The following is a 22,293-nucleotide window of genomic DNA, read 5'->3' on the forward strand; positions in this document are numbered from 1 at the left end:
GGGTCTGGAAGCAAGTACTGTACCTTCCCTTTCCCCACTTGACATGTAGGGAGTCTATGCTTTTTGTGCCAAAGTAACAAAAATGCCAACGTATTGGAAAGGGAGGAAATCAACAAGATTAGAGGAGCTTTGGCCAGTTCCCATGGAGCAGGGAGACATCTTGTGCTTATACCAACACCACAGTGGCGTCACTTCTTTCACCAATCCCAGGGACGAGGCTGCTGTTAGTGCAGAACTCTTCCGACAATTTCTGTAGAATCAATCAGAAATTAAATAAATCCCTGTTCTTGGCATTTTAAACCTAATAACATGACCACAATATATTCCACATTAGAAACAACTTGGCAGGAAAATATTTTCCTGTGGTTTCAAAAGTGTAAGTGATGGACGTGCATGCAGAAATCAGCCTGCGCACCACGAGCCTAGGCATGTTTCCCTGGAGCAGTGGGGCAGTTAGGAAATTTTATATTCTGGAATCAGTGGCAACCCTACTTCCCAACATTGGGCAGTGAACAGTGGCTTTTTATCAATTAGCATTTGACACCACTTGATACATCCTCTTGAAGCAGTTGTCTTTGCCAGAGCAAGAGGATGCCCTTTACCTGTAGGAACATCTAGGATAGGCAGAAATGGGCTCTTACCTGGATATGCTGCTGGGACAGAAGAACTGTCAGTGATATGCTGCTGTGTGTTGCAATGTAGGCTGTGTGCTGGGCACGTGTCCCCATTGTCATGAGTTCATTGGCTCCCTCTAAGTTTGGGCGGCATGTGAGTCCAGCGGCTCCTTTCCAGTTGGTGTGTACAGGTCCTTCTTGTTGGTGCTGACCCATTTGTGGAATGCCCACCCTGGAGAGGTCTTCCTGTCTCCCTCATTACTGACTAGGAGAAATCTAAAAACATACCTGTTTACCCAGGATGGATAATAGATAGTAGCCATGGCAACTATAACATTAATAACCGAGTGTATTTATTTGTTTTAAATGTTTTTAAAAGTTCTAAATGTTTTTAAAGTGCTTTCTGTTGTTTTTTTAAAAAATGTTTTAAAGTGTTTTAAATGTGTTTAATTTTAAATTGTACTGTTTTTACCTCTTGATGCTTGCCACCCTGGGCTCCTGTGGGGTGAAGGCAGGGATACAAAATTAATAATACAAATTTGAGCGTATTACATTAATACTGGTCTGACTGCACTGGCTACCAATTAGTTTCCGGGCCCAATTCAAAGTGCTGGTTTTGACCTACAAAGCCTTAAATGGCTCAGGACTGCAGCACCTCAAGGACCGCCTCTTTCCATATGAACCTACCTGGACCCTGAGATCATCCTCTGAGGCCCTCCTTCATGTGCCTCGTCCTCGGCAACACGAGAACGGGCCTTCTCTGCAGTGGCTCCCCATCTGTGGAATGCCCTCTCCAGGGAATTTCGCCTGCAGTCTTCATTAAACACCTTGAGGCACCAGGCAAAAAACATTCCTTTTTAATCAGGCCTTTGGTTGATCTGATTTACATCCTATGCCCTTTTAAAATGTGTTGGGGGGGGGAGGCTATTGGGTTGTTGTTTTTATTTTTATTATGTATTTTGTGGTTTTATATCTTGATTTTATTCTGTGAACCGCCCTGAGACCCCCAGGATAGGACGGTATATAAATTCAATAAGTAAATAAAACAAACAAACAAACAAAAATTACAAGCATAATCCACAATTTCTGGACACTGGTGGAGTTTCCAGGGACATGTGTGTTGAATGCCTGCCACTTTGATGCCATTTTATTTTTTTACATTCTCTGGTTTTGTGTGTCCCCACCCCTATCCCCCTGGCCTAGCATGCACTGCATACAACAGCTGTTCTGTTGATGTAGCAGCACCATCTCTCCAGTCCTGGTGTGATCAGAATAAAGGATTTCTTTGTGAGTTAAGAGTTGTGCACCGGGCCATACTCTTCTTTCCTCAAGAGCTTAACGACAAGTGCTCTCCAATGACCCGGCATTATGTACAAGTAAAAAAGGAGACCCAGGAGACATTGCATGGTAATAAAGAAGAAACTCTTTTAATTGCAGGCTGCTGTGGAGTTGTTACAGTATTTCTCCCATACAACAGAATTTTCCCGCTGACACAGGGTGCATATGGTGCTTACACTGGCTACACTGTATATGAGACAAATCACTACAATCTGTGCTGCTGTTTTTATTTCTACAGCAAAGTTTCATCAGAGACATGTACTTTTTCATTGCATGAAAGTTTAGAAAACTCGCCAGCGCCACCACACCTGCTCCAAGTTCTGCTTTCCTCACTGCAGTTAGAGGCATCCCAGTTAGGGATTTAGGGCCCAGCTATGGAGGCCAGCCTGTCAGGCACTGGATGCTAGGCTCAAGTGCACCCTCTCCCTGCCTCTTTCCCCCAGGACACCCGAGTTGTCTTCAGGCTAACAATACTACTTGCATCTACCTCTTGGGGCTTGCTATGAAGTCAATGGATATTTGTATTCCCCTGCTGAATTGGGCTTTGGTTGCCAAACAACCTCCACAGTGGATTCTGGGAAACCTCCGCCATGGTATTAATAGCACAGTGTTTTCCCAGAACAAGACAACATCTCATTGGGGGGCCTTCTTTTGGAACAGATCTCTGAGTGGTTCTGCCTGGACCTGCTATGTCAAGTACACCAATGTGATGTCACTGTGCTGCGGTGAAGGAGATGCTCCACAGCTGGAGGTAAGAATCCTTTCACAGCAGAGTGAAGGATTCAGAGTTCCTGTCTTGTGCTGACATCCCTCATGGCTACCTATTGGACCCACTGCTACTTTAAAAATCTAAAAGACATGGCTCTAGCAAGAAGATTGAGTAATATTTGATCATTTAGAAAAAGCTTGCCCCTGTAAGAGATCAGGGGAAGGGGGGAACAATTGGTTAAGAGTGCAGGGTCAGGAACCTGATTCCCCGTTGCATTAGCAGCTACTTTATTTTATTTTAGCTATATATTTGATTAAAACTGCAGCTCATTATGTTACAAGCAGTTTGATCTAAAGGTGATGGAGGATGGGGTTGCCAAGGTTTATTAAGCAGTTTTGAGGCAACGTGAAAACTATCAGCTGGTAAGAGTAAAGTTAATCCAGAGCAGCCTTATTGGGTAAAGATTAGCATTTCCCTCAACTCCTGGAATGCCAGGTGTAGGTAATTTAAGGTAGAAAACACTGATGAGCTCAGCCAAGCTCCAATGGATGAAACCCAAGGACTAAGAACGTTGGGATCTTTTCGGATGTGGCCAAGTCTACTCAATTTGTCATTGTTACAGGATGAACCCCCCCCATGTGGTCAATGTGCAGGTTGAACCTATGCAAAACCAAGCACATTTAACTCTGCATAGGACTGGACTGTTAATATAAGACTATTTACTCCATCCACATAACGAAACCAGCCATATCTATGGATCTATGCTTTCAGATTTCATTGGCAACTACATTCCCTGTACTCTTAATAGCTCACCTGTTCCACCCTAAAGCAACAGAGGTGCTGTGGTTAAAATCGGAAGGCTTTGGCTTCAAGCCCTTCTCGTGACAAGATAAAAAGGCATATACTATCAAACAACGAGGGTGTCTGAAGTCCATCCAGCTCTGATCTGACTGATTTGCATTGCAGGTGGGGATGCACACCTGGATCTGTATCAAACCAAAAGCAACGCAGCACAAACTGATGGCACTCACATTTGGATGCAGCCAGTTCATGCCCACAGATCTTGATCCAAAGAATTAGACCTGCATGTGGAACTTGGTACTACACAGAGACTTCATTTTCTGGATTGGAATGTAAATTTCCTCTGTTGCCTGTGCTATTGTCTGGAGGCTGCTAGCCAAGTTAAACATATAAAACTAGTGTGCTGGGTATGACTGGCATTCCTCCATAGGGTAAACATTTCAGCAACTTCAGTATTTATGTGGCTACACCAAAAGGCAGAAACCTGGTATGACCTGATTGTGCCTGAAGGATCAGGATACATAGAATGAATGTGTAAAAGAAAAGGACCCCTACCAAGTGGATTCACTCAATAGCTCCTGAGTACTTAGAGTGAAAATACTAGAACTATGGGATACATTCCAGATAGGGGCATTGAATGGAGGGGCCACTGGAATATTGCTTTTTCCCATCTGGGCTTTTGTGCTTTCTGGAAGTTGTAGTGTGTGCTATAAGAAACTAGATATCCTAAGTGGTCGGATCAGGTATCAACTAAAGGGGGCAGCTCAATGGCAGATCAGGATTATTATTTTTTCTGAGAATATTCTCAACTGATCCGTCATCATATGATGGCTACAATTTTTGCAAAGTTGGGTCATGCAAACAACAGGTATGTATATCTATATAAAGGCCACTTGGCCCTCCCCACACTAAAGAGGAAGGTCAAATTTGACTTCAGAAGCACCCCATCTAACACCACCCATTTATGTACTTCAGTTCAACAGTGATCATAATTTCTGGCTCATTCTTGTAATTATGAAATATAGCCTGGGCATGGTCACAAAAGCATGTAGTGTGCCTGTTTTATCCCTGACAGGAATGAGCCATAAATTTCGGACACCCTCAAGGCATGGTCATCTACTGAGAACATCCATCATAACGTAAAGCTATGGAATGGCTTTGAAAGTGACTGCGTTATAGATAGAGCTAACCCTAATAAAACACACACACACACACACACACAACAGCAGTTACAAGCCCTAACACAAGGAGACTCAATGGAGCAACTGCTCAAGGCATCTAACATTTAATCCCACCACTTCCCAATTCTAACGCCTAGCAAAATGCCACAATGTAATACTGTTATATTTCCACAGAAATAATGAAGGCAGTGCCCTTCTGTGCTCTCCCCACCCACCCCACCCCCAAGTGGGCAGCTCAGCAGGGTGTGGTCACCAGTCGTACACTAAAAAATTATAAATATATCAAATATACAGTAAAATAGATCTGTACAGCACTGAGAATGAAAATAGTTCACGGATCACTTTGGAATATGCTTTGTCATTTAACAGAATTTACACCAACATTTACAGAATAAATATACAATAGAAATAGAAACTATAGGTTACTCTCTCTATATACACACATATACTATAGTGTTTCTTTTTCTTCCCATTGCTGCTGGCATTATGCCACAGGATAAGAGAAGGAAATGCAATGGACCCACCTCAGAACCAGAGGCATGGCCCACTCAAATGGTGGCCAAGATCCATAGCAACATGGCACAGATCTGCTTCACCTGAGCATCCGAACTACTCACTCCAGGTGCACTGCTTTACATTGGTTCTAGTCCTATGGAACTTGGAAAATAATGTGCTAATGTGCATAAGCTGAGAATGCACAGCAACAGAAATACATATAGATGAAGAGGTTTGCAAGTCCCTAGCAACCTCCACTCTAAAGGAGATAACATTGGAAGAAGAGGAAGAAAGAGCATAGGCTGGGAAAGAGAACAATGGAACTAGTAATGGACTTCCTATGGGGGCTAATTATGTAACAGCTCATCAGCAGACCTTCTGAAGCTGATTTCCATAGTTCCCCACTAGGCTACAGTAGCCACCTCCTAAGCTCAATTAACCATATTTGTAAGGTAAGAAACAAGGAAACGCCATGGTGCATCTGCAACAGCGAAATTGGATGCCTTCATCTGCCCTAGCTGCAATAAAACAAGTCTCTCTCATATCTGTACAGCTACAGCAGGTGCTGTAACCCTCCAATGGTTTGGCTTTACCCACAATGGTGCGCTCTTTCATTGCCTCTCAAGACAGATGGATGCCAACGAGGGGCCAGAGAAAGACACACAAAAGGAAGAAACACAAAAGAAGGAAACTTCTAGATTGCAATTCTTTCAGCTACATCTCTCCTTTGTCACAACTCCAAAGTTGCCACCACCACACAGTAAGTGGAAGGCCAAAGCCTCCTCTTCAACCCAAAACATAAGGCCTCAAAATCCCATCACAAGATAGGCATTGTGTTGGGGACAATGTTCCATTTCATTGCTCAGATTCAAAGCTCATTTATTCTCTGCTTCTGACTGACGAAGATGGTGCCGGGACAAGTCTCTGCCGAGCCTTGATCAAATCAATTATATTGACATGCTCCTCAATTTTAGTCAAACCACACCCACACCCACACCTTCTATAAACAGCAACCATCACAAAAGGTAATGGGTTGGGTCTCCTCTGAACCCTTTGCAATTTGTGTAATCCAAGTCCTGCAATAGGCATTCATTACACCTTTGCAACCAGTATTCTGATGGTAGAAAGGAGTATCATTGGAATTGATGGGGCTTATTTCCTTAGCAATGTGTTTAGGATTAAAGAAAAAGCAACACAGAGCTGGCAGTCTGTCATGATCTCCAAAAGAGTGTGTCAGGCTGTCATTAGGTAAAAACAGCACACTGTGCCTTACAGGTTACCACCATTCCTTCTTCCCTGCTATTTTAGATGCTTTTGGGTCATGTCACATATTCAAGGTCTCCACGTGTTTTCTTCACAGGATCACACCACTGGTGGGGAAATATTAGTGTAGACCAGCAGTACATGAAGAGGCTTTGAACAATTCCCATAATTGCAGGGTGGGGCCTGGAGAAGTGCTGCACTTATCCTGCAAACGTGCTACTGCGTACTGCTTAATTCACATCCTTTGGCCGTGTACCTGCATGCAAAACTGTACAGAGAAAACAAGGGAGCCTCAAATGTGTGGAGCAACCTTGAGGTTGGACATAGCAAAACACTGCCACCCACTGGCACTAGGGATGGATAGATCAGCTTTGCATGTGTTCATTCATAAGTCTGTTCCATTATGCTTTTGCAGGGATCAGTGGTTTTTTTAAAAAAAACCCCAGAAAAATCAACATTTTTAAATGTATTTTTTCACAGTGCACAAATTTTCATACACATTCTAACCTAAAATATGCATTTTACATATTTTTACATTTTGAGTGTAAAAATCACAAAATTCAGAGAAGTGCAAAAGGATGGCTGCACCCAAATCTATGTATTCATCTAGGAAGTGCAAATCAAGATATTCCTGCTTTAAAAAGCAGACCAAACTAAAACAAACCAGATTGAAGCCAAATCAGAACAGAGAACAGAAAGAGGGCCATTGTCTTGCCAAGGTGTAAAATGTGATGAACTACTGGCATGCATATGCAATGGCACAGGCAAACCAAATAATCAGTAAACCCTGTAAAGCAGCTCTTTGTTTCAGGAACCAGAGAGAATGTGGATTTTAGACAGTCTGGTGTTCTGCTCCCTTTTCACATGCCTGGCATTTTCCTGACAACACAACCTGCTGTTCCATAATGAATAAGCCTTGACATTTTTCATTCCCATACAAAATAGACACTAACATTTATTGGTGTGCCTCAATGTAGGGTTTTCTTTTTTTAAAAAAAAAAGACGATACCCTAACCCTTTCCAGCTATATTAAGCTAAAGGGATAAAGGCAAGAGAGGAAAGGGTTGGGTTGGGAAGCCAGGCTTCCTCGCTTGCTTCTGTTGCTGACTCACACTGAAATAGACTTAACAATCTCTCCATTTCCTCACTTTCAAAGGGCCATGTAGAGTTCAGCTAATTTTTGCTTAGGGGGTTCAGAGATGCATCTATTAAAAAATATTGTCAGGCAAAGGGATTGGTTTCCAAAGCAGCTAAGCTCCCCAGAGGCCGAGAGTCTGCATGAAGCAACTCAAGAGAAATTCTACAGGGACTAAACAAGTAATACAGAGTGGAATTTATTCAAGGAGGCTGCAAGAGGCTTCCGGTGAATTGAATCAGAAGAACGATAGCAGGGATAGGCATCTGGAGGCATGCCCTTAAGGTGTTGCTGGACTACAACTCCCATTTTCCTGGACCACTGGCCATGCCATGCTGAGTGGAGCTGGAGGGGGTTGGAGTGCAGCTACACCTGGACGACAGCACGTTGGTTACTCCTGCCTTAAGAGGGTAAAGCAGAGAGCGGGGAAAGAGTAGCAGGGAGATTTTGCATGCCGAAGAAGAGGCAAAAACAAACCAGGACACAAGGAGCTTTCCATCTGATATGACGAATTCCCTTCGGTTCCAACAGGACCTAGGATGGATTGCCACCTCACTAAATGTCTTCCTATTTTTTTTGTACTCTAGGTCCTGGGAGTCTAAGAAGTGCCGAAAAGTTTCCGCAAGCTGAGACTCTGCGGAGAGTAGCTACTGCTAATGGCAAAAGACAGCAGGTGCTCTGGTCAGGTAACACAGAATTGTTTGCCATGGCAACTGCCCCAGTGCAGCAAGGCCCACAACACAGAACAGCCAGGTCTGGGGGGTTTCCTGAGCTACAACAAGCCTCTTTGATTGGAGGGGGTGGGGAGAGCTGAAAGTGATGTGGGGAGAAATTCCCACTACAAGTGCAAGCATGTGCATTTTTTTCCTCAGAATTCCCACTATGTTCAGTGGTGCTTACACCAAGGTAGGGATGGAGAAGAATTTGGTTTAGTCTGCATTTTAAGTGAACTGATCTCATTCACACCTCCCAGACTAATACATGGATTGAAATGTAATTATGCTTCTCCTAATTTTACAATTCACTTCTTGGCCTAAAAATGTACCAAAATGTGGTTGCTGTTGTTTCACACTTCTCCTAATTTTACAATTCACTTATTGGCCTAAAAATGTACCAAAATGTGGTTGCTGTTGTTGTTTTTTAAAAATGACTATGGAACTCATAATTCACAATTGTTTTTTTCTGCAGCAGAACTTAGTCCTCACTTTCTTTCTTTCTGTTTAACATGCCTTCTTTCTGTTTAACATGCCTTTTACATCTGGATGGGGATCTTACTGATGCCTGTTTTGGGAAGGGGTCCTGCAACTAGAGAAAGGGAAAGGAGTAACATAATACCCAATAAATTTAGTATTTACACCAGCTGTAAATTACAGTACTGTACTGTAAATTACAGTAGCTGGGCTGTAGCATTTAGCTATTATTATTTTCATACTGAATATGTTTTGAAACACTTGAAATATATTTATGTGTAAAAGGTAAAGGTAAAGGTACCCCTGCCCGAACGGGCCAGTCTTGACAGACTCTGGGGTTTGTGCGCCCATCTCACATCTATAGGCCGGGGGCCAGCGCTGTCCGGAGACACTTCCGGGTCACGTGGCCAGCGTGACAAAGCTGCATCTGGCGAGCCAGAGCCGCACACGGAACGCTGTTTACCTTCCCGCTGGTAAGCGGTCCCTATTTATCTACTTGCACCCGGGGGTGCTTTCGAACTGCTAGGTTGGCAGGCGCTGGGACCGAGCAGCGGGAGCGCACCCCGCCGCGGGGATTCGAACTGCCGACCTTTCGATCGGCAAGCCCTAGGCGTTGAGGCTTTAGCCCACAGCGCCACCCGCGTCCCTTATATTTATGTGTAGATATATATATATATTTAATCCAAATAAATATATGATTTCCATGTTATGATGAACTATTATTAATAATAATAATAATAATAATAATAATAATAATACCCCACCCATCCGGCTGGGCCTCCCCAGCCACTTTTAAGTATGTATTTCAATCTACATACTTACATTTAATTTTCATATGGATTTTTTAAAAAGAAATCTGAAAATTAATGTGGAAACAGGGTAGAACTGACTTATGAATAAACACATGAAAAGCTGACATGGATGAGAAGTAGACCAATCTGTTCAACCCTACTCCCAAATGCCTGAGCACAGGATTGTAAGCTCAGGCTGTGTTGCAATGAATGCATGGAGATAGTATCTGTGGGTATCCATTTAAAGTGGTTTGCACAGCACACCTGGTTGGATCAGTCAACTGTCACTGGAACCAACACTGCTATCTGCTGCAAGCATGCGCTTCCGGAGCCAGACATGTCCCCTAACTTAAGGCCACGAAAGAGCTGCTCATGAGACAAGCTGCCCCCATGTTAGCAAGCATGAAAAGATTCTCAGAGTTCCATTTTCCTCATCTTATACTCTTCCAGCAGGAGAAAGCAATATAGCTTTTGGCCATGGATCTTTCTACAGATCAGTGACCATGACTATATGCTCTCAAATCACCTTAACCATAAAGCACTTAAAGCAGCTTCTGCACATTTAGCCATTGGCAGCATAAATATCATATGCAACAGCACAAGAGTCTGTTGCACTTTGATTTTTCGGGGGCAGGTTTGTGGCAGCGGTGCCCTTCTGCTGTTCTCCAGCAGGCAAAATGTGTGCTCCCACAGACTCACTGTGCAGAGGGGAGGGCTCAAACTGCAAATGAAGAAATAAAGAAAGAAAGATCTTTAAGAGATTTTTTAAAATTCAGTGGCATATATGAGCAACATTCTTTTAAAGAACCCCATTAAGTGTGTACTCCCACACAGGAACTGCATGACCTCCTAGTTACTAAAATGAAAATAACAGAAAACCTTTAAGATAGGGTTCAGTCACCAGCTGAATGTGACTAACCAGAGGTTGGATGGAGCTGAATCACTATTCATTAAAAATGTTATCAGCTGCATCCTAGATGACTGTGACACATGCACAGCCACATTCACAAGAGTAAAAGGCAATGACTGCACCATCTGATGGAAAATGCAACAGACCCAACACACTTAGACTACCTTGAAAGATGTTGCGCACTCTCTTCAGTAAGAACCTTTATTATTATTATTATTACTATTTTTAAAGGTGCTTTTAATGTCGCAAAACTGACAGCAAAAAGACTCCGGCATGCACTCACAGTGCTTGCAGAGTATGGCTGCTACTGAAAAAGTTTATGTCAGATGGTGTATTTGATAAAATGGCTGAGGTCACAGCCTGCTCAGAGTTATGTAGATATCGGGAGTGACACCACAAATTCCAGAAAATTTACATTGATGGAACAGTTTTCTGATTCTAGCGTATGCACATGGCACATACCTGAATTTGCACCACTGCGTGAGCAGATGTTTGGTGAAGGAATACTGCAAGTAACATTAGCACGCATACCAATGCAAACTTCACTGAAACGAGATCCCATTGTTTCTTACTGTTTTTGATCCAACATCAGCAATGACGTGGCAGGTATCACATGATGGCATCGCCAGGCATTGTAATGTGCTGCCTACATAAAATATATCTTGGCCCAGACTTGCAAGAAGTGTTGACCAAGAATGTGCTATTTGGAGATTATCAGAGTGTAAAACCACAGGTGGTCTGGTAGAATCCATACCAAGAGGACTGATCTTCCTTGTGCTATGAACGGTAGTGGTTAAACATACTCAGTGGAATGAGGCATATCTCTTTTCCCAACTAGAGGAACGGGATGGACAAGGAGAGAGATCCAGAAAACATGATGCTCTTTTCTTTGGCTGTTGCCTTAACTTATCCCCCTTTTCCAGCCTCTTATATAGGAGCAATTTGTGTTTTTCAATGCCAATTGGCTAAAAATTGCCTTATGCCTATAAAAATTTATTGCAATGTCTTATTACTATTATTCACTGAGGAGGGATCTGGCATTTCAGCTGGAGAAGGCCCCTTCCCACGTCTACCCTCTCTTGACATCATCTAGTCCCTGTCTGCTGTAAATTCTGGGAAGGGGTTCTAAAGCAGAGGTTCCTTCTCCTGGACCTCCTCTCCTTTACCCAGCAAACAGAGGGAGGTTGCTGGTTGACGGTCACAGTTCAGATTCGGGAGTGGTAGCCGTAAGGTACCCGCTACTGTAGCGTCCATTGGCAACGCTGCTCATCTCCATTGGGGATGTGCTCCCGGGGCCTAGATAAGAACGATGTGTAGGCATTGGGGAAGGGGTTTCACTGGGTACTTTACTCAAGATGAAACGTGTCTCATCGTTGTCTTCTAAGTTGGATATGTCCTTCATTATACGCCCCTTCTTGTAAGTGACAGAAAGAGCATTGGAACCATCTGACACCAGGTGAAACTGGCGGAGGATGAAGACGACCGGCAGAGGAAGGGTGGCCAGGATGATCAGTGAGACAAGGATGCCCATTGCCCATTTGGGGTAATAGAGATATTTCTCTGCTGCCTGGAAGAGAAGGGAAAACGCAGTTGGCAGTTGGCATTCATCAGCCTCGACACAAGTGAGGTCCTTGAAGTGATCAAGTTGCTATTTCTGTGGCAGCAAGGCAAGTAAAGTATGCTGCTTGTATTCCCATCTCCAAGAGAAGGGCCAGCATGTACTGCAAGGGGAAAATCTTATACATGGAAAGGATTTTTGCCAAAAGGTCTTTCTCACCCCTCTGTTCCCTTTTCTGCATACGCACCCTGAAACACCTGCCAAAGGGTTAATCTCTCAAGAGCACACTGCATTAGAACATTTTGCTCTTGCAGGTGGCAACCCCCACTTAAATAAAATGCTAATAAAGAGGCAGTAGCTTCCCATAGTTACACAAAGCTGGACCAACAATTTTCCTGCAGAATAAACAAACGTTTACATGAATGTTCAGATTCCATACCTTGAAATACTGCTCCTTAACCTTGGACTACCCTAAAAAGCAAGGGAGCATTTGCAACACTGGGATTTCAACCACTGTTACTCTACATGGCTAAGATAGCCTCTCACTCCCAATTCCTTGGAAGGATGACCAGAAATCCATGCCAGCTCTGTCTGGAATCATCTCCAGCAGGATACTGGCTAGTTGGGTTTTATGGTGTATCTGCAACCTCCGTGGCCACAGCTCTGGAAGCAGGAGGAAATGCAAGGTACTCTGGTATAAGGATGAGGCCTCTCTGTCCTTCAAGTGGATGCTGGCCTAACAATTGCACAAATGATCACAGCCATTTGCAGCGAGGACCCTGTGGCTTCACTGTATAGTATGTGGGTTGGTTGCCAATTGGTACACAGCCTGTGGATTTGTAGCCTTTGGGGGGATGCACTTTTATTTGCCAACTCACCTCTTCTCGGATCCAGGCATTATAACCTGGAGGACTGACAGCTAGCTGGATCACACTGGCTGTCATCAGGCCAGCCATGCAAATGGGCGAGATGTACTTCCATGTGTAGAAGTAAAACCGGTAAGGGCGGAATCCCAGCATCTCTGTTAATTCTTGCATGAATCTAGGAAGAAGAAAGGAAGAAAGCAAACAGATGATGAAGCACAAGGTTCCTTGCTCTTTACTTCCCCTTGATTTGGATGGAGAGATTTGGATGGGAACTCTGGTGGGGCCAGAAGTCCAAAGAAGCATCAAGAAGCCTGAGTGCTTCAAGAACAATGAAACCCATTGTAGTGGTAAGAGGGGCAAAGCATTCAAAGCCAAATGCTTAGGAATTCAGACAAGCCTGTAGGAATATGAACAGGCTAACCCTCCTGGAAATAAATGCTTACTTCTTGGTGCCGTAAATCCAAGCCACCGCAATGTTTTCCAGGATGACTACGAGGGTGAGTGGCAGCGTTGCAGAGTAATCATCAAACATGTTGACAAAGTAGTTGCCTGAGCGTTGCACAAAGATCAGCCCCACGAAGAAAGCAAAAATGCAGCAGCCAACTGTAAAGAGCAGATCACAGTAACCGTCAGCCACACGAGGGCATGCAAAACTGCTGCAGGATCCAAAAGGCAAACTGATAATATTGTTTCTACCAAAGAGCAGCAACATACTACAAGTATCATGAGATGCGTGTGCATGGGAAAGACTTTAAGGGCAGGAATTAGAGAGAGATTAGAGCTCTTCAGATACACAAACAGTGCATCAATATGTTAGAGCTATTCAAACGTACAAAAAGTGCTTCAGGGTATATCGGTGACAAGCGCTCTACTTCGACAGGGGAGAGTTTGAGGCTATACTAGATAATCTGGGAAAGTGTTAAAGTTATCACATTGTTGCTCACTGTGATATAGGGAAACATCTTCTCTTCATTAAGTGTTATTGAGGCTGTGAAGTCCAGCACTTAAAATGTCCCAAATTCATGTCTACCTGTGCAATACTAACTAGATCCCAAGTTCCTTATATTTGCAGAATTGTTGCAAAAATTATTATAACTTAACTTCCTCTTGAAGAGTCACCCATTTCTTGATTCACTTGACGAAAGCACCCTTTTCCCAATTTCCAGGCCAGGATGAACTGGATTTGGATGTTAGTAACCTAGGTCACTCTGACTTTTGCAGTCTAATGCCCACTTTGAATCTTACAAAACATCTTTCACATCACCTCTGGTCATAATAGTACCCACATGTCAGTTCTCCAACATGACTCATTCAATTCAATTCACCATAGGAGTAGAGTCTGAATATATATTGAGGTGCATGGAAAAAATGACCCCGTGCTGAAGATACAATAGAGCTGTGCTGATGAGATTCCTGATTTTTCAGACTGAGCCAACTTCAAAAAATTATGCATTTGTTGCCCCTGTTTGTCCTATATCATGGAGTTGGGTCAGTGAGCTTCAAGTTGGTATGTCTGTTGCTCTATGGCTATAATATCACTCCTGCAGAAAAAGTAACTCCAAAGCCAGTTTCATACATGACAAAATGTCTTACCTACAAGGCCACATATCCTGCATGTAGCTTGCTGATAAATGAATGCACATCGACTTTGTTAATGTGCATATACCTGACAGAAGTAGGCCACCACTGGCACCTCCTCTACTTGGTGATCATGGTAAAACAGACACGTGTGTGGCAAGCTATGTGTGGGATTCACCCAACTTTCCACATGTGGCTTCTATGCAAGAAATTTTATCCTATACGTAGAAGCCCCAACTGGCCACTATGGGGAAACAGAGTTAAGGCAAGCACAACATTTGGTTTCGGTGAATTTTAAGTACTTGATTTCACTATTTAAAAGTTTAAGGTTGCAATCTTAGACACACTTCTTTGAGATTAAGCTCCGTTGAACACTGTGTGGCTTATTTCTAAGCAAACATTCATAGGAGTGCCCTATAAATTGCTCTTAAACTTTTAATATGCAATGTAATCTTTAGAGAAATGTAAAACAAAATCTGCTACATACAAATCTGCAAGTATCTAGGCAGGTAGGCATGTGGAGCTCAGAGAAGGTATTATATACCTCAGAAACACCCCCTTAACTTTACTGAGCTTATCTGCAATGATAGGTCCTGACTGGAAGGCTCACATCAGGCTTCAGATGTGGATGCTTTTTTGAATGATGAGTTTAAATGATGGTGTTTGCTTTTGTCACTGCAATGGAATTTGTTACCAGTGCTTCATACCCTGGGTTGCTTAATGGGGTTTTACATAGCTTGCTAATTTGGACATGTGCATTGAATTGATTCTACCAGAGTTTGGCATGCAATGAAGTGGTCAATTCATAACCCGAGGCACATCTGGGCTACTATCCATTGAAACCACTGTGATTTACTTTGAAGTAACTAAAACATTCTTAGATTGCACGGTGAATATGCTACTAGCAGCCATTTGGATCAGCTTTGTAGTGGTATGATAAATGTGGAGGTTTGATGAAATATTCACAAAATCATTTTGAAACTTTCCAAACTCAGCCCAGATCTACTCACCCATAAACCCTCCACAGTTTGGTCTTATGAAATGACCCAAAATCATCAGTTCCCCAGATACTGCCACATTATCACAGTGTGTGAGCTTCCCAATGTTGACAGGCACCCCTTAACCCCCAAATCCCTCTGCTCTTTTTGGGGACAGCAAATATATTTCAGTAATAGAAACATTGGTTCAGCTCTGATGTTATGCCATGACTTTTAAGAATTACAATTTGATCCCATCCAGCAACGTATTTTGTAGCACAAGTCTTGGCCAGAACTAAATGATGTCATTGCATGCACAACAGTGCTACTCTGTGAATGGTTTCTTGAGTTTCCCCAAGAGAGAACTTACCTGTTAATGCTTCCTTGCGCACTTTGAACATGTCAATGATGGGTGTGGTGATGCCAGCCATGGTCCCAATCATGCTCCCCAAACCCAGGTTTATCAGCATCAAGAAGAACATCACTGACCAGAAAGGAGAAGCTGGAAAGTGGGTCATTGCTTCTGTGAAAGCTATGAATGCAAGGCCAGTTCCCTGCACTGACTGTACACAGCCAAAAGAAGATGCTTGCGTTACTCTGGGCAGAAGATTACATCATAAAAGCAGGTGTGCATGTATTCATGTAAATAGATTTCTATCTGTAAAATCATAGGCTCGCAGAACCAAACAGCCAAACCATTGTGGGTATAAGGAAAATGATGCATAACGCATACAAATGATTGAACAAGCATCTGTTTCACTACATATATACATGTTCTGAGAAGTCATGGAAAGGTGTGACTTTTCAATGCATGTATCCCACAGAAATTACATGACGTATTCATTTCTCAGTTTCACCTCCCTCAGTAATCTCAGGAAGACAGGAGTCTTTCTTAAACCAAGTCAGACCAATGGTCCGTCTAGCTCAGCATCAGATGCTCTTGAGGTTTTCAGACAAGGGACACTCCCACCCCCACCTGGAGATGCTGGGGAATAAACCTGGGAACTTCAGCATACGAAACATAGGCTCTACTATTCACAGCACCCAGACACATCTGTTCCATAACACTGTTATAGTCGGCCACCTCTCACAAGCTCAATTCTTGCAATGATTTTGACATACTTCAGTTCCTTATTCCTTATGTCAGTGAAGTCTTCATCAGCACATGGTAAGAACTGCAACCAAGAGTGATCTTAAACAGAAATCACAAGCTTTCTGCCTTAGCCTTCTCTCTAATATGCTAATTTTCTATACAGAAGGTGTTAATTTTCTATATGCAATGAGAGGTGGTTGTTTTTAACAAGAAAATGGGGTGCATATGAGCATGAGACCCCCCACTTGCACCATGCAGAAGTGGTACAATCCCAAGAGAGCTCTATCATGTGCACTTCCCAAGCAAGTTGGCTCGCTCTGAGACTTCAATGATGTACAAGAGCGGAACCAGCATCTAGGGTCGAAAATGACCATGAAAAGCAAGCCCAGCTATAAATATACCGTGAAAAGCAAGTCTGGCTATAAACATACCTTGTTAAGCTCATCTTCCAGTAGACAAGGATCCAGGCCCAGCTTATCGAAATGATCCTTCTTCACTGTCTTTATCACACCATACATCTCGGTGTAGTCTTTGGCCGTGAGATGGGAGAAGTTCACTTGGGGTGGGATGAGTGCATGGCTGAGGACATTGGTATTCAGATAACCCAGAATCTTCTCAGCGTTCCTATGGAGGAGAAGCTAAAGGTCATTATAGAGCCATTGCCTGGCCTTGTTCACCTTGTTCTGGGGGAAGGGCATCTTCTTCCAGCAAAACAGGCAAAATGAACCCCAGCAGTTGATGGGAGCCAGTGTGGTGCAGTGGTTAGTTAAGAATGTCAGACAAGGGGGACCAAGGTTCTGGTTCCCGCTCAGCCATGAAGTTCACTGGGTGAGTCAGTCACAGTCTCTGAACCTAACCTACCTACAAGGTTGTCGTGAGGATAAAATGGAGGCGAGAAAATTGTGAAGGAATGAGCTGAATGCATACTGAATAATAATGAATGAAGTGGCAGGATTTAGTCCAATTACTTCACAGCACATTCTGCAAAAAATAAGGTGAAAAGCTGTTTTCCTGGTTCCAGAGAGCACTCTAGGTTGCCACCTGGCCAGAAGGAAACTACAGTTTCTGGCTATCAAAGCTTCAGGCCAGAACAGAATTGCACCCGCTGCACTGGATGCTTTTTTAAAGTAACTATAAGGTACCCTGAAAAATAGATAGTTGCTGTTGTTGTGCCCTCCAGAGAAGCCTTTAGGGGAGAGAGAAAGGGAGAGGCAGGGAGAGAGAGAGACTGGAATGAGTACTTACTCAACCACACACTTTTCATTCATGACATTGGCTTTGAAGCCCAGCACAGCAAAGACTACCAGTGTGGCCAAAATGGAGGTGAAGAAGTTGATGAAGGAGACCAAGGCTGCATCGAAGTGGCAGTTATTGTCCTGCTTGTTGTAACTGGAAAAAGCAATAACTCCGCCAAAGCCCAGTCCGAGGGCAAAGAAGACCTGAGTGGCTGCTTCCCGCCACACCTGGATATCCAACATTTTATCTAGCTGTAAGGAGAGATGAGAAGGAAGCCAAGTCATCCATCCTGCATCAGAGATGCTCAGCTTGGTCCACATAAGGCACATTTATATTTAAATGTATAACATTGGCAGCTGAGAACAACACATCATTGCCTGGGTATCTGTTCTTTGTGCATATGCTAGAGAGAGCTCTCTATCTTTCTCCTCTGTTGACTCAATTATTGATGCCTAAGGGCACAATAGAAAGGGAATCAGGTCCCATGGAAATAAATGGATCTCAGATGCAGAACTGTGAATGCCTTATTCATCATTGCATTTTAGAATTTTACTGCCTGTGCACTTTGTGGGCTTACCCAGTTAGGCATGGAATATCATGCCCTGAAAAAATGTCACAATCCTTTAAAAGAGAAAAACAAAACAAAAACAAAAAACACTAGCCCTTATGATTCCTATGGAAGAAAGCTTGAAAACACAGGTAGTGTCCAAATGACAGTTGAGAGAAAACAAACTCAGTGTTTCAAAATGAACCCTGCCAGTTACAATTAGCCCCCATCCCTTTATCAAGAAAAGCTTGATTAACCTTATTGATTAAGGATTGCTGCTTACAGAATGCACTTAATAGACTGCACAGGATAGTCACACTTATGCTAGCAAGCTATGCAAGTGCTCTCTGCAAACTAATGTACTAGCAAACTATTAAGCACTTTACTCCCTTTCAGTCCACCATGGTTTGTGGCATGGCAAGTGAGCCCTACCAAATTAGAATCATATAGTCATCTAGTCCAAACCCCTGCAATGCAGGAATCTCAACTAAAGCATCCATTGCATGCTGCTCGTGTGTAGTGTGATACCGGTGGGACCTTCTGCTGCCATGAAGCTGGACAAACCTGATGGAGATGCCATTTACAGTTTGGGCCTGCGCAGTATTGCAAATGGAAGATGTGTGGTTGCTAATCATTCTACCTACAATGAGAACTTGGACACTGGGGCTTGTATTTTAGAATCTCTTATTCAAAATTAATCAGGATTAATGCCAGCTTCATAATTTCAATCACCTACATCTTTGTTTAATGAATTAATTAAACAGCTAATGAGTCAATCCATTTTGCAGCTGTCCTTTGGCAAACCTAGTTAATTTGGTACAATTCTGATCATAAGCAGGAAGAATAATGAAACAGACCTGGACAGGCACGCCCAAAGCAATTAATCATCAGCATTTCAGTTTCAGAGAGAGTAGCACCATTGACTAAAAAAGCAACACCTATACCTAAGTAAAATTTGCTCTGCTCTGGTGCCATCCAGGCAGCGCCACAGAGGCATCAGTTTAACATAGGACATGGATTGTGATGATCACCAGAGACATAGGATTCTTGCTAGCTATAGTTCCCAGTAAGAGACATTTCTCTGACTGGTCTAAAGGCACATGGTGAGTGTGGTGGGCTTACCTTGGGAGTGAGCATGTGCAGAATCCCATCTATCGCCCCCCTCAAGAGCAATCCCCGGACCAGGAAACAGATCAGTACCACGTAAGGAAAAAGGGAGCTGAAATACATCACCTGAGTGGGAGAGGGAGAGAAAGCGGGAGATCCTACTTTATATATAATCCAGCAGTAGACTGTATATAAAGAAAGTCTTAAGGATGAACAATAAGCCCAAATCTACCCTACTGGAAACTTCTGTCAGTATTTTTCTTTCTACAAAGCATTTTGGGAACTGTAGTTTGGTGAGATACCATATTGGCCTGAATATAAACTGCACTTTTTGCCCAAATTCCAACTGTGAAAAGTTAAAGTGTGACTTATATTCGCGACCATACGGTATGCAGCTAGGAGTGCGGGGCAAACAGCGCCAGGAGCACGGTGAAGTGGCGCCTGCCCCATGCGTAGTTCCCCATCCTCTCCCCCAAGGCCAGGAAGGGAGAGAGCAAGGAAGGGGAAAGGCGGCTGGCAACACAGCAGGGCTCCCCCCCCCCCAGTATGCAGCAAGGAGCTGCGAGGAAGGGAGCGGCTTATATTTGGGTATCCCCCCCCCAATTTTAAAGGAGTGGCTTATATTTGGGTGCGGCTTATATTCAGGCCAATGCGGTACTTTGATGAATTCACTGTTCAAGATCCCGAGCCCTCTCCCCAAACAGAACTACAATTCCTGTGGTTCTTCATGGGGAAATAAGTGACTGCTAACCGGTTTGATGTGGATATGCCCTAAGATAGGTAAACTGAGCAGCTGTATCCCAAAAGAGAGGAAGCTGTGCCTGTGATTGCTATCGGGTACTGCTGACTTCATTCATTCAACTATGGGCTCTTTCACATGTTATTCTTACTTTCAGGTGGCTGCTCTGAGGCACAAGCCAAGCAAAATGGAGCAAGCACTCTTGGACCAGGTGGTTGGGAAAGTGTTCACCCCTTCCTTTTTCCTAGCTTCTTATTCCATTGTGGTTACCTGGGCCCCATGAACCATTCAGGATGTGTGGAAGCTGCTGAACGCTTTGTCCTGGCTACAAGATTGCGTCCCAAACATTATTGTCTTCTGTAACCTGTAGGTCTGGGATGGGGAAGCTGTGGCCCTCCAGACGTTGTCAGCCCCAGCCAACATGGCCAATGGGAAGGGATGATGAGAGTTGTAGTCCAGCACCATCTGGAGAGCCACAGGTTTCCCATCCCTGGATCCACCACTTTATAAGTGGGTCCACCTGTTGTAGGTTCTGGCAATCTCTGTTCTGCTTTGGGCTGCCACCATCAACACTTACCTTTCCTGAAGACTGAATTCCTTTGATCATGGCCAAGCCTACAATGGTCCAAGCTGCCAGGAGGCATAAAGTCATTCTCCAGTTAAGCCCACCACTCTCATTAATGGAGTTGGAGATGTCCAGGGCATCCCGGTACCAGAAGTAAGTAGTAGCAGAGCTTTTGTCGCATTCTGGTTCCACGGCTGAAAAGGGACAAAAGCTATGGAGTTGTGTTTTTTTACATGCTTTGACTTCTCATTTAGACACACCTGTGCCACAGCAAAGCAAGGCAGCATTTAAAGGCTATGTAGGAGAGACAAGCAGTCATAGGGCACTTCAGGAAGGATGCCGAAATTCACTTTAGGAGAAAGGAATAAGAATCCAAGATCTTGCCACTGAAACTAAAAGTTAAATAAATGGGGCAATTTACACCCACTATAAAAGATTTATATATATTCTGGGAGATGTTCACATTCTATTAAATGCTCCATTAACCTCCAGAGTGTCTCTATAGCACTCTTTGGAAAGTATCCATTTCCTACCAACCAATGCCCAAACGCAATTCCCACACCCTATCAGCTGGAAACAAACCTGAACTATTGTTAAGTTGTTGACTGGAAGCTACTCTCAACACCCCTAGAAAAAGTAATGTTGAATTACCTTACTATAATAACTACAGTGCACAGGGCAAGCGAAGACTTATTTCTCCTTGAGACCCACAATGATGGAAAAGGATAAATGAATGCATCCACCCATCTGCGCTGTGTGGTATCAGCCAACACTGATTACTACTGCAACAACTATCACATTTGAATTATAAGATTCTGGAAGATTATAAGTCACAGAGCTGAACGCTATTTATCACCTAAAGAAGTGTGCCTCATTTCCCTTCTACCACATGCAAAGCAGGAAAGAGAAAGGACTCACTTGCCACTGTGCCATTCCTTATGACGGGGCACTCACTCCAAGGCAGCGGGTACTGGAAGGATTTAAAAAAGTAAAAGATGCTCCATCCTATGATCACATTGTAGTAGAGCCCAACAAACAAGCAGACCTGGCAACAGAAGAATGAAAATGTTTGGATCCTGGACAGCAAAACATATTTCCAAACAAAGTGATACTAAAATGAATGGTGGAGAATGGAACATTGAAATGCACTGGGTTATATCCAATGCTCAAGCAGTATGTGGACCGAGAACTCCCAGAAGTGCAACTGGATTTAGAAGAGGCAGAGGAACCAGAGACCAAATTGCAAACATGCGCTGGATTATGGAGAAAGCCAGAGAGTTCCAGAAAGACATCTACTTCTGCTTCATTGACTATGCAAAAGCCTTTGACTGTGTTGACCACAGCAAACTATGGCAAGTTCTTAAAGAAATGGGAGTGCCTGATCACCTCATCTGTCTCCTGCGAAATCTCTATGTGGGACAAGAAGCTACAGTTAGAACTGGATATGGAACAACTGATTGGTTCAAAATTGGGAAAGGAGTACGGCAAGGCTGTATATTGTCTCCTTGCTTATTTAACTTATATGCAGAATTCATCATGCGAAAGGCTGGGCTGGATGAATCCCAAGCCGGAATTAAGATTGCCGGAAGAAATATCAACA

The 22,293-nt window shown here is 43.4% G+C and overlaps 1 protein-coding gene and 1 long non-coding RNA gene across 3 annotated transcripts in view; both read right to left on the reverse strand.

Moving 5' to 3' along the window:
- Nucleotides 1-2,014: 2,014 nt before the first annotated feature.
- On the reverse strand, nucleotides 2,015-8,762 carry LOC309535500. The gene is made up of 2 exons (XR_014221268.1): nucleotides 8,639-8,762; nucleotides 2,015-8,569 (listed from the first exon to the last, which is right to left on the reverse strand). It is a non-coding gene; the product is annotated as an uncharacterized lncRNA (long non-coding RNA).
- Nucleotides 8,763-9,475: 713 nt separating this feature from the next.
- SLC6A17 (solute carrier family 6 member 17) overlaps nucleotides 9,476-22,293 on the reverse strand; it is a 30,060-nt gene continuing 17,242 nt past the window's right edge. For both annotated transcript variants that reach the window (XM_082228425.1, XM_082228426.1), the window contains exons 4-12: nucleotides 21,612-21,738; nucleotides 20,706-20,887; nucleotides 19,405-19,515; nucleotides 17,745-17,986; nucleotides 16,931-17,123; nucleotides 15,777-15,969; nucleotides 13,295-13,454; nucleotides 12,864-13,026; nucleotides 9,476-11,994 (exon numbers count right to left, since the gene is read on the reverse strand). In XM_082228425.1, the coding sequence (XP_082084551.1) occupies nucleotides 11,626-11,994; nucleotides 12,864-13,026; nucleotides 13,295-13,454; nucleotides 15,777-15,969; nucleotides 16,931-17,123; nucleotides 17,745-17,986; nucleotides 19,405-19,515; nucleotides 20,706-20,887; nucleotides 21,612-21,738 (1,740 nt within the window). In that variant the 3' untranslated portion in view covers nucleotides 9,476-11,625. The remainder of the gene's footprint in view (nucleotides 11,995-12,863; nucleotides 13,027-13,294; nucleotides 13,455-15,776; nucleotides 15,970-16,930; nucleotides 17,124-17,744; nucleotides 17,987-19,404; nucleotides 19,516-20,705; nucleotides 20,888-21,611; nucleotides 21,739-22,293) is intronic.

The sequence above is a fragment of the Podarcis vaucheri genome, assembly GCF_965113315.1.
Source record: "Podarcis vaucheri genome assembly, chromosome: 6".
In the NCBI taxonomy this organism is placed as follows: domain Eukaryota; kingdom Metazoa; phylum Chordata; class Lepidosauria; order Squamata; family Lacertidae; genus Podarcis; species Podarcis vaucheri.